Source organism: Homalodisca vitripennis, chromosome 3 (genome assembly GCF_021130785.1).
Source record: "Homalodisca vitripennis isolate AUS2020 chromosome 3, UT_GWSS_2.1, whole genome shotgun sequence".
Classification (NCBI taxonomy): Eukaryota; Metazoa; Arthropoda; class Insecta; order Hemiptera; family Cicadellidae; genus Homalodisca; species Homalodisca vitripennis.
The window spans coordinates 138,355,533-138,367,811 of NC_060209.1; the positions used below are offsets into that span (position 1 = coordinate 138,355,533).

General features: G+C 32.8%; 1 protein-coding gene across 1 annotated transcript in view; it reads left to right on the forward strand.

Annotated features, from left to right (window-relative positions):
- Positions 1-12,279, forward strand: part of LOC124357550 (protein crooked neck) — a 26,798-nt gene continuing 14,519 nt past the window's right edge. The window contains exons 1-6 of the mRNA XM_046809456.1: positions 1-188; positions 4,496-4,585; positions 5,089-5,243; positions 5,517-5,719; positions 7,281-7,449; positions 8,097-8,229. Coding sequence (XP_046665412.1) covers positions 153-188; positions 4,496-4,585; positions 5,089-5,243; positions 5,517-5,719; positions 7,281-7,449; positions 8,097-8,229 — 786 coding nt within the window. The 5' untranslated portion in view covers positions 1-152. The remainder of the gene's footprint in view (positions 189-4,495; positions 4,586-5,088; positions 5,244-5,516; positions 5,720-7,280; positions 7,450-8,096; positions 8,230-12,279) is intronic.

A 12,279-nucleotide genomic window follows, 5' to 3' on the forward strand; every position in this document is an offset into this window, starting at 1 on the left:
TTGTTGGTCAGTGGTTTGTTGACTGATAATGTTTTGAGTTGGTTTGTGTTATGTTATGTCCTCTTGTGAATGTTTTAGGGTGAAGTAGTGTAGTGTTAATAGAAAAAGAAACCTTTGATTAATCTGTTACGGTAGGAACTTACGGAAATAAAATGGAGAAGCCACAAAAAATGCCCAAAGTTGCTAAGGTACGTTCTGTAAATCTAATAGGCTAATAATAAATTGAATTTATAGATTGTTTATAGGTTAGAGTTTAAATACTATGTTGGCCTAAAGAATATGTTGCACTGTTATAAATAACCATATTTGTATTTATTTTACAGGTCTAGGCTCCTAAAAAAAAAAAAAAAAAACAATAAAATATACTAGAATATTGGTAGCGTATTAGGTAATTTGTAAGACCCACTGTACATTATTTGTTGATTTTTTTTTTTATAAAAAATGTTTAAAATGTGACTAGGTTAGCAGTACTTATTCAATATAAATGAGGAAAGGCCAAAAATGCTAAAAACTGCATTCCCCCTAAAGAGAGAAAATCCTTGTTCTGTAGGAAGGGTGGTAAGCCCTAAGATAGGGCGGATGGCTCTTGAGTATGGCATTGTGACTCTTAGGCAGAGTGCTACGCCTTCAAGTAGGCTGGTTGGCTCTTGGTTAGATGAAAAAGTTGAGTAGAAGTTTCATTGTTTTTATTGTATTAATAATAATGAAGATAAATCGTTCATATGGACAAGATGTGCGTAGATCCAGAGAATTATTTCAATTAGCGTAGCCTGCTTCTGAGGTCCGGCGCTAGGACTGATCTATTTAACTGATTATTTCCATATAAATATTTGAATATTTATAGCTTTTGAGACTCACTCCGGGTAGACTTTAATAAGCAGCCTACACTCGTTATTCAGTTGTTTTTATTGAATAATTTGATGTATCTGAAGGAATAATTTGATATTACACTTTATTTAACTTAACATATGATTTCAACTTATTAGTTATAGTAATTTTAATGTAAACGATAAATAGCAAGAAGTAACTAATATTTTGAGACTTTGAAAATGGCGATGAATATGAGGAAAATATGTGAGATATTTCTCACAAGTGATGAGATTTGTTTGAGTGGCTTCAACATATGGGTTTGGCTCCAGGTAACTCATAGGGAGAATTCTTTCCTCCATTTCACAAAAGCGGTTACCCATTGATATCAAGCTGGGCAAGATAAGATAATTATATTATAAATTTCTGTGATATCTAAGTCTAGGTTGGTTTTGTTGTTTTGTAATGTTAGTGTTAAATTTATGGTTTTAAAATTGTTATGATAATGTATTATAACACTTATTGAGTACAATTTTTACATATCGAATTGTTTGATAAAAACAAACAAATAACAAGTGTAGGCCACTTATTAAAGTCTCTCCCTCACTCCACAGAGGGTAGTCCAATCACTCACTTTTTCCGTGTCTTGCTGCATTTTAGTGAGCAGCCAACACAATTGAATCAGGGTACTAAATTATTGATTAGAAATATCCTACCTAAACTATTGAATACAAAAACATTCTAATTAATTATTGCCACCTCTTTTTAATGTGTTGAATAACAATACCTATTGTTAATTCAATGAAGTAATATATATTTGTATAGTATTTGAGTAATGATCACATGTATAATGGTGATGTATACTATGTGTCATTTGTGTTACAAGCTGCCGGACATGTTATCCTTTAAAATAGTAAAAAGTAAAAATGGTACAATTATTTCTTACGTTTTATAAATACACATAGCCTAGATAGTTTGTTTATTTGTCATGAAATTATTATTTTTTAGATATAAAAACAGCTGTAATTTGAAATAGGTTATGTATAATGTAATTGGGTTTGACATTTTGGTTTTGGTAGTTTAGATAATCATGATTTGATTGTGTAAGTGGCCACTTATTGTACTACAGCCCCATGCTTCAATCTAAGCCCTATAGCATTGGATTAGTTCAGTTATCTCTTGTGTAACTATTACAGTCAAAGATTACATTATACAAGGTCTGTTCAAAAAATATCGCAATTTATGTTTTTTTCAAAAAATTACTTATTTATTCATCAATCTCAATTGTATCACCTTCAAATTAATCCTCATTAGATATTATACACTTGTGTCAACGTTTCTTCCAAACCTCAAAGCACTTCAAAAAGTCGTTTTTTGTGATTTTGTTCAGCTCCTCCTTCGATGCCGTCTTTATCTCGTCAATCGTAGCGTAGCGTTCATTCATGGGCCTCTTCAGTTTCAGGATCAAGAAAAAGTCACAGGGGGCCATACATGGGGAATACGGTGGCTGCAGTGTCATTAGTATGTTTTTTGTGGCCAAAAACTGGCGCACAAGTAACAATGTGTTAGCAGGGGTGTTATCGTGGTGTAAAAGCCAATTTTTACTCTTCTACAAATCCGTGCGTTTCTGGCAGATTGCTTCATGCAAATTGTGCATAATTTAAAGATAATATTCCTTATTGACAGTTCTACCCTTTGGCAAGAACTCATGAGACACCACGCTTCTGCAATCTAAAAAACTGTAAGCAAAAGTTTCACATTCTTGGCTTTCACGAACTTGGCACGCTTTTTTCGGTCTTGGCTCATGCAACAGCTTCAGTTGGGATAACTGAGCTTTGGTTTTACGACATAACCATAAACCCATAATTCATCACCAGTTATAACCCTTTGGAACAAATTTAGGTCATCTCGGGCAGAGTTTAACAGCTTTCTAGCAATGGTAATGCGCTGCTGCTGTTTTTGGTCGAAATTGAGTCATTTTGGTATGACCTTTAACCCTTCTCATGCTAAATCATTGGTAAAAATGGCACAAACCAATCTATATGTTCACGTCCTTGGCAACTTCTCTAACAGTGATTCGACGATTGGCCAATACTATTTTCTTCATTTCATCAATTTTTCGTCTGTTCTTGACGTGCTCGGGCGCCTGGCATGCTGTTTATAATTCACATCCTCTCAGCCCTCTGAGAAGGTTTTCTACCACCGATAAATGTTGCTTCGGTAACCTGCGGAAATTAAAAAGCCATGATATTTTTTGAACAGACATCTTATATCAATCCTATTAGTGTTGTTGGACATTTTTATGACTAGCAATGGCATTTTTGTAGTTTTATTCAATTTTATATTGAACAAACTCGCCCTTGCCTAATGACTTCTTATAATAAACTCCATCAACGCATTGATGTAATTTATCCACCATTTAATCAGGAAATAACTATATATGTAATAAATAGTTTACTTAAATTATATAAATAATATTATCCAAATACTATACTTAAAATTAAATTGTTTTATTTGATCGCCACTTAGTAAGTATAGTAAAAGGGTAATTTACTATTTATCAAATGTAAATAAATGTAATATCTATGTGTATATGTTTTTGGAAATAAAAAATGTTTCTATTTCTATTTCTAAAAATTAAGCTATTGAAAGCTATAGGCCTAGTCTACTCATTGTAATTGAACAATTTGTTTTTTAAACCCTTTGGGTACTAATGACCAGATATTCAGACGTGTGAAGAAATGCTAAGAAATACTAATGTATTACAGAGACGTGCCTATAACTGTTGCAGCCTATAACTGTTGAACAATAATAATGTTTGGATACCTGGATGTTCAGAATTTTTATTATTTCTTTTACTTTTAAATAGTTTAAACAAGTAAGTTTTCACTTGTTTTCACTGTTTCTCTAAATGCTGAAACAATTTCTTCTTTCCTTTTGGATTTCATGTTTCAAATATTTATTTGTAGCCATTATTTGTATAAGCTGTAGACTTTATTATGTGTATCTTTACAGGTTCCTTTTCAGATTGGCCTCTTTTTTCTGTTATGTTTGGAAAATTATAACATAATTAAAACATTATATTCTTGCTTTTTTTAAATTGTCATTTGAAATCTTGGGCTTGTAGAACTCAACCAAACTAAAACAGATTCACTTAATCCAGATGTTACTATAATTGACAACACTCACAAATTAATTTTTATAAGTTTCTTGTTTATTAATTATTTCATACAACAATTTACCCAATTGTACAATGTGAACTGCTTGCCGATTTAAGAAAGAGAAAAGAAGAAGGTGATTTAGTCTAAAAATACTGGAGCAGTTACAGTATCATTTCAAGACAAAATATGAGATAACCTATATGGCAGTATTTGGAACACAATTAAAACTTGATTTCTTTAGCCATGAGCAAGAAAAATTATAAACCTCGTGAGGAAGTGACAAGCATAGCGTTGGAACAATGCAAGAATGTTAAACGTTATTTTTTTTTAACTCAAAAGCTTTTTTAGATGCGTTTGCACAACTATGTAGAGAGTCAATTATGACAAGTCTTTAGCTCTTAAAAAAGTAATTTGTTTAATTACTATATTTTGACAAAACTAATTGGTGCAGTGTCTAATTAATTTTTAAAGACTATGTGGTACAGTATTTCATTTCAAAACATTGAACTTGTTTTACTTTTTTCCAGGTTAAAAACAAAGCACCGGCAGAAATTCAAATCACTGCTGAACAGTTACTTCGAGAGGCGAAAGAAAGAGATTTAGAAATTGTACCCCCTGTAAGTAATCAGTTTTATTTTAAACCTTAGTGTTTATTTTATTTTAAATTAAAATCATTTTATATCATGTAACTTTTATTACATTCAGTAGCAGTACAATTTATAATATCTTATTTAGAATGAACTTTGCAGTTTTGTGCTTTGTCATACATATCTGTAACTGAAGATGATATGCTACTATCAGTGATAGATAAGGTATTGTTAGAATGACAAGCACACAAATAATGAAATTATGAGTTTTAATTATATACTAAATAATAAGTCAACAAAGAAATTTTAATATCTCTTACATAATAAGACAAAATTAAGAATTACTAATTGTAGTGATTTTCTTAAGTGCTTTCTACTTAGTTTCAAATATACAGTAATATGATTACAATTGTATAAATTTTAAATCTTATAATAATTATTTTAAACTATCTTGCCATAAAACACAACTCAGAATCTAATACAAATCTCTCATGACATTGTTTGTGACTAATGTGCTATTTAAAATGTTTTAGCCACCAAAGCAAAAAATCTCAGATCCAGAAGAGCTAGCTGATTATCAACATAGAAAACGAAGAGCATTTGAAGATAATATCAGGAAGAATAGGTCTGTTATCAGTAACTGGATAAAGTACGCACAATGGGAGGAAAGTCAGAAAGAAATACCGAGGTAGGTATTTTCTTATTGTAATGTATATGAGAGCAATGAAGGATTCAATAAAATTGTAGTACATATCAGTGGTTATTTTACCCAACCATGGCTTTTGTTTTTACATTTAATAATTTTGTTACTCTAATTTAAAACTTGCAATGACATTTATTGTAAGTTATACTAATTGAAAATGTTTTCAATGTTAAATGTATTGTACTGATTATAAAACGATGAAATAAGATTTGAATTTACAACCTTAAATCTGATTATACATTATACTGCCTTGTATAGGTCTCGATCTATTTACGAGCGAGCGTTGGACGTGGACCATCGCAACATCACCTTGTGGTTGAAGTACACAGAGTTGGAAATGAGAAACCGACAAGTGAACCATGCTCGCAACCTGTGGGACCGTGCAGTCACCATCCTGCCTCGAGCCAACCAATTCTGGTACAAGTACACGTACATGGAGGAGATGCTGGGGAATATTGCAGGTTTGTTGTGTGCATATATTTACTTATATTAAAGTATTCACTAAAGCTGTATGTTAAATTGTACCAGGAGGGTTTCTAATTTTTTACTAACAATAATATTACTCTTTTTGCTAAACAGTGTGTGGCTTATTTTTTATGATTTTCTTTAGTAGCTGCATATTTTTTCAGAGATTGTGTACATGCTGTAACTTAAGAAATTTAATTGGGATATTTCAAAGCATCATTAACACCTTTAAAACCAGAAAAAAAACTAATCTGTAAATTAATATTGCTGTAAAATACTGAGTAGAACTTTCAAATACATCTAGTTGGTTATCCAGAATCATCCACTTTTGCTATGATAATTATTATGGGTCTCATATTTCTTTTAAAGAAGCTTCTGAAACGTTCTAACATTCGTCTTAAAACATACTCATGAGTTTTCAATCCCAGCCATTTGGCAAAATGCCTTGTGGTTAGAACATTTTAGTCTTAATTGAGGTCTCAGCATGAAGCTAACGTGTTATACCATATTTAAACTTGTACAGCAAATGTAATTATTAATTTAATTTAATTACTAAGACATATGGCTTTTTAAATAACTTGATTAGATATTGTTCTATTCATTGATCAAATATTTACATAGTTTTATAAAGTGTTTTTGAGCTTCATTTGAAATTCATAATTAGTTTATGCAGTGAGTGATTGTTTTATAAAGCAAATCACGGATTATATCTAAACTATTTTAAATCTAAACAATCTATATATATTCTATGTACAATCTATATAAACAATTATATATATATATATATATATATATATATATATATATATATATATATATATATATATAATTATTAATTAATTAATAAATATATGTAATCCTTTGGATTAAACTAATAACAAGTTTTAAACACTGAAAATAAACTTATTTCATTGCTGTGTTTGTTTAATAAATTCCATATAAACGCTTTTTAGTCGTATTAACACTAACATTTCTGATATATACTTCATCTTATAATATGCAGTCTAACCATTATTAATGTCTCATCTATGAAGACTCTGTAAGCATAATTCATAAGTTCCATATGTTGTTACATTCATTTTGGATAACCCTATTTATTACATTGACTCTAAACTATAATATTCATAGTCTCAAAGATTCAAAGTTTAACTTTTCCACTTAATCCTTACGCTCTCACAAAATCTCTGTTAAAAGTATTATTTTTCGTGTACACTCTCAAACTCCTTTAGTTACATGAAATACTGCCAAAAGCTCCAAGTCTGCAAATCTTGTTAAGCTAACCAAATGTTATTGCATAGAAAGTTAACAGTGAGAAAGTAAAATATCATTTTAAACTTTTAATTTCAGGATGCATAATTACAATTTTCCTACCAGCCTTAGCTATGATATGGTTTTATAGCATGGATTGAATTTGTTTTTGTCAAGATCTGGACAAAGAATGTCTGAGAGTATGAGTCGATTTGGCAATACTGCAACTGTTATTGCTTGCCAGTCATAGCTAACTCTTATGAAACCTACACTAACATATAACCATTACATTTATAATTATTATTACAGGTGCACGGCAGGTGTTTGAGCGATGGATGGAGTGGGAACCTGATGAGCAAGCTTGGTTAACGTACATAAAATTTGAGCTTAGATACAAGGAAATCGATCGAGCAAGACGTATCTACGACAGATTTGTTATGGTGCATCCTGATGTGAACAATTGGTTGAAGTATGCCAGGTAAGTAAGCCTTTAAAAGGTTTATTCTCTCAATATTGAGCAGTAAAATTGTGTAAATATGTTTGTGTTCAATCATAAAAGTACGCTACCTATTTAAATATTTTGAAGAAAACAATGTCAAGTAATGTATGTAGTTTTAATACTAACATAATTATTGGAGCAGTGTAGTTTTTTTATAGCATAAGTTACTAAATATGTCAGTAATAAATTAAAAGAAAATAAACATTTATTGGACTGTCAATCTACATTGGTTTTTGAGATTTAAATTTTGTTTTAGAAAAAGAAATATTGGCTTGTGTCTAAACATTCTAAGTGGATGACAGTTCAGTACCTGTTACTTGTTAACATGTGTAATTCTTACTTTTAATCACTATATAAATTATTAGAATCTTTTTTTATTAAGAACTCAAGTAAAGTTTGCAATGTACTTTTAAAATCTAATATAAAATATAATTATCTGAAATATTATAATTAGAGTTTAGAGTGCTTTTGTCCTCAGATTTTTCAATGTAATATTTTTGTATTTAGTCTTATTTATTCCTTTATTCCCAGTTATCACAAATAATACTCGTCATTCTTAAGTTACTAATAGTTATCCAATCATTATCCTGTCTATAAAAAGTATTAACTACAAAATTGTCTTACAGGTTTGAAGAACAGCATGGTTTTATATCCAGCGCTAGAAAAGTTTATGAGAGAGCAGTGGAATTTTTTGGAGAAGAAACATTAGATGAACGACTATTTATTGGATTTGCTAAGTTTGAAGAAGGACAAAGAGAGGTAAATAATAACAATTAGAATACAGTTTTGTTTAACTCAAAAGACACAAAAACACAATAACTTATTCTGCATATTAACATCCATTCAACAACTTTCTGTATCAACAAAAACAGTAACACTATGTTTCGAGATCTGCAATCTGAGCTGTTCTTCAGGTAGATAACTAAAGTAACACAAAGACAACAAACTAGGTAAAAGTAAAGTAATTTATTGTACCAATTTGTGCATGTAAAAGTCAAAAATAACAATAAAATGTGCTTCAAGTCAATTCCATGCACTCTCTTCTGTTTTTTTTTTTTTTTTTTTTTTAATTTTTATTCGGTTCATAACAATTCGTTTTAGTTTATGTATATGTATATGTTTTAGAGAGAAAGTGTGTATAAAGTTGACTTACAGTACTACATGTTTTTTCGTTATATCTGACTTTGTTTTATCATAAAGCATGGTTTAATAGACAGTTTTTCAAACTGATTGATAAGGTAAGGTATTATACAGTATGAGTTAAAAGTATGGATACACTAGATTGTTATGGAAAAAGATGTAGGGATGGAACTCAGGGCACCTTTCTAGGAAATAGAAATGAACTTTTTAGTCACTGTTACAACTTTGCTCTTTTTACCAAAATGGTATTTTGGTAGGCGGCTCAAAATCTTTAACTGTAAAGATCCATTTAGTGACACATCATTTGTAAAGGTCTTGACAAAAGAAGAAAAAACAGTGAAACTAGAGCTTTCTATCTCAACCCAGTACAACCCAATAACAAGCATTGTGCCTGTTAACATTACCATTTAACATGACAGTTGCTTCGTCTGAAAAAGTAATGTTGCTTAAAATCTAATTGTATTGTTATTGAATTGTTCTTTATTGTTACATAATCTTAGAGAATAGTACATGCGTCAATACATAAATAAGAAAACAAGACAAAAACAAGACAGAAAAGCAATCTGTTAGTCGTCAGTTCTTTCAAAGTAATCCTTGAGGTGTAGTAAGGGTGTTCTCGGAGCCAGTGCTTCAGTTGCCCGTCCAAACTGTTGTCGTTCTGTCTTCTTCAGTTCTTCTGGGAGGGCATTCCAGAGCTTTGCCCCTGCATATGTCGGCTTCTTCTCTGTGGATGCGAGATGAATGTACAGGGAGGCAATAATTCAAGGCGTGGCGGGTGTTGTTAGTTGTGATAGTCTGCTCCAGTTGCAATAGACTCAGGAATTTGGAGGTGTATTTGCGTGACAGTCTCCAGGATATAGAGATTAACTATGGTGAGAATCTTCAAGTCCTGGAAAGCCTGCCTGCAGGATTCTCTTGCTTGTAAATTTGCAAGGATGCGGATGACTCTTTTTTTTTTGATGGACAAGTACCCGCTGCAGATTGCCCCTTGTGGTGCCTCCCCAGACTACTATTCCATATCGGAGATGAGTTCATAGAGAGCATAGTAGGCATTTTTAGCTGTTACGGTGTCACTGATGTGTTTCATCCTGCGTATTATATATAGTCCGTCGCACTGAGCTTTTGCAAAGAAAGTCTATGTGTTGGGTCCATGCCAGTGTGTCATCAGTTACCACCCCGAGATATTTTGAAGTACTGCTCTCCTCCACTTCAGGCAGTCTTCCAGTTGTGTCCTTTATGCCTTCCTAGAACTAGCTGCTTCGTCTTTTTCTCATTCACGACAAGGTCATTACCATGACAGTATTGCACTGCCATGTTGACGGCAGTATAAGCAACTATTTCAAGTCTTCTTGTTGTATTTTACTCAGTAGGAGCACAAGTGTCATCAGCATATCACATTACTGTGCTGCTGTAGTTTTTCCATGTATCGGGGGAAGTCATTGGTGTACAGAATGAAAAGGACTGGCCCGAGCACAGATCCCTGGGGCACTCCTCGGGTGATGGTTTGCAGCCCTGATGTTGTTTGGCGTGTTAAACCCCTGGTTGGTGTACTTCACCTCAGTCATCTGTCTTCGTCCGGTGAGATAACTTCTGAACCAGTTAAGAGCTTGTCCTTGTATCCCAAGAGTAGTCAATTTTGATAGGAGTATGGTCATGGCTAAGGCAGTCGAAAGCTTTACTATAGTCAAGCAAGATGGCAGTGGATGTGTGTTTCCGTCTTCCAATTGGTCAGCCAAAAACTCCACTAGAACTTACTATCAGTGTTGTTATTGTTGATTTGCCTGGCAGGAAACCATGTTGTTCAGGTGTCAGTAGCTGGTTAATTGATAGGTGGTGTATGAGTCTGGACAGCACAAGTTTTTCAATTAATTTTGAGAAGGTGGGTATCAATGAAATCGGGCGGTAGTGGTGCTGTTTTTGAGTAGTGGGTCCCTGCTTGTATTTTGGATAAACTTTGGCTATTTTTAGTGCAGATGGGAAAATTCCTGAATTGAATGATTTGTTGATAATATCCATTAGGGGATCAATCAGTTTCTTCTTTACATGTTTTCAAAAGTTTTGTGGAGATATTGTCGTAGCCCAGCGGAGCTTTTTGGCTTTAGAGATTGGATGAGTTTTGCTAGTTCCTGTCTATTGGTGGGATGTAGTATTAGGGTTGGGAATGTTCAGGTTTTCAGCTGGCAATATCTTTCGTTCGTCAAGTTGTCCACTCAATTGAAGCGTTTCATTGGCAACATTTGTAAAGAAGGTGTTAAGGTGGGTCTGCAAATCAGTCTTGGGTTTTTGATTTCTTGTCCATTAATGTCTAGAGAAGAGGGTAGAGTTATTTCTTCTTTTGAATTTCTTTCAGAATTTATAATCTGCCATAGTGCTTTTGATTTGTTATCAGCTTTTGATATTGCATCTATGTGATCTTGCCGCCTTAGTTGTTTCAGCCTCAGATCATACTCTTTTTTGAGCTGTGCTGCAATTCTTTTATAGTTTTCACTTCCCGTAGTATTTTATAACTCTTGAGCTTTAAGGAATTCTCTCTTTATTTGCATTGCGGTCTGGTACTGTTAGAATGTGCTTGGCTTTTTGTTTCTTTGTCGAATTAGCGGACACGTGATATTTATTGTGTGTGACATAGTCCTGTTTAGGTTGTTGTAGGATTCCTCTACATCATTTGTGTTATAGATTATCGCCCAATCTTGCTGGCCAAGGAACCGCTTTTAATTCAAGGAGATTATTATTACTCATAATTAATTATTTAAGGGGGTTCTTTTACTCTCACAATTTATAGTACCAGACCTGCCCAGTATGATGAGATATTCCTGTGTTTATTACCTCTACGTTAACGTCTTTGGGCTGGATGTTAGTGCAAACACAGTCTATTGAGGTCGCAGAGGTTGATGTTATTCGTGTTTGGTGGGGGAGGTCTAGTCTCTGTATATTATGTCTGCTTAATATATCTTTCATTAGGGTGTAGTCATTCTTCTTTACTAAGCTGTCAATTTTAATATCCCCCATTATCATTACAATTTTGTCTGTAGGAATACTTTCTAACACCTGTGAGAGTATCTCTAGGCTTATTTCAGTGTTTCCTTGATTTCTGTAAACTCCAACAAGGTACATACATACTTACCAAGTTTTACTTTAATTACTGCAAATCTCACAGACTAGTTCTTCGCACAGACTATACATATCGACCATGTCAACGTTGTGTTTTTATATTTTTTTTTTTTTTTCATTTTTTTTTCAAATTATCTTTTGCAAAGATTGCAACTCCCTCCCTTAAGATGACGTTTCCTACAGTATTCAGCTGTTAACTCATATCCAATTAGCCTTGTATTTTTTATTGTCTCCTTTCTTTGTCCATGTTCTGTTAGAATAACTAGGTCTGGTTGTAAACTGTCCAGAAGGGTGTTAAGACAGTCTATTTTATTGGAGACCCTATCTGTGTTCTGGTGAAGGATGGATATTGTATTGTTTATTTGGGGTTGGGTATGGTGTTTTTTTTCTTTTCGATGTGCCAGCTCTAAAAAGAAATGGTATTAATATTCTTATTGAAAAAGTTCTACAAATGTTTTCACCGGGCAGAAGGATTTTTTGCAGTGCAAGGTGGTCCTTTGTGCACCTTGAAGGCATTTCCTGCAGGAAACTGTTCCCGGTCAATTTCTTTCTTGTGTA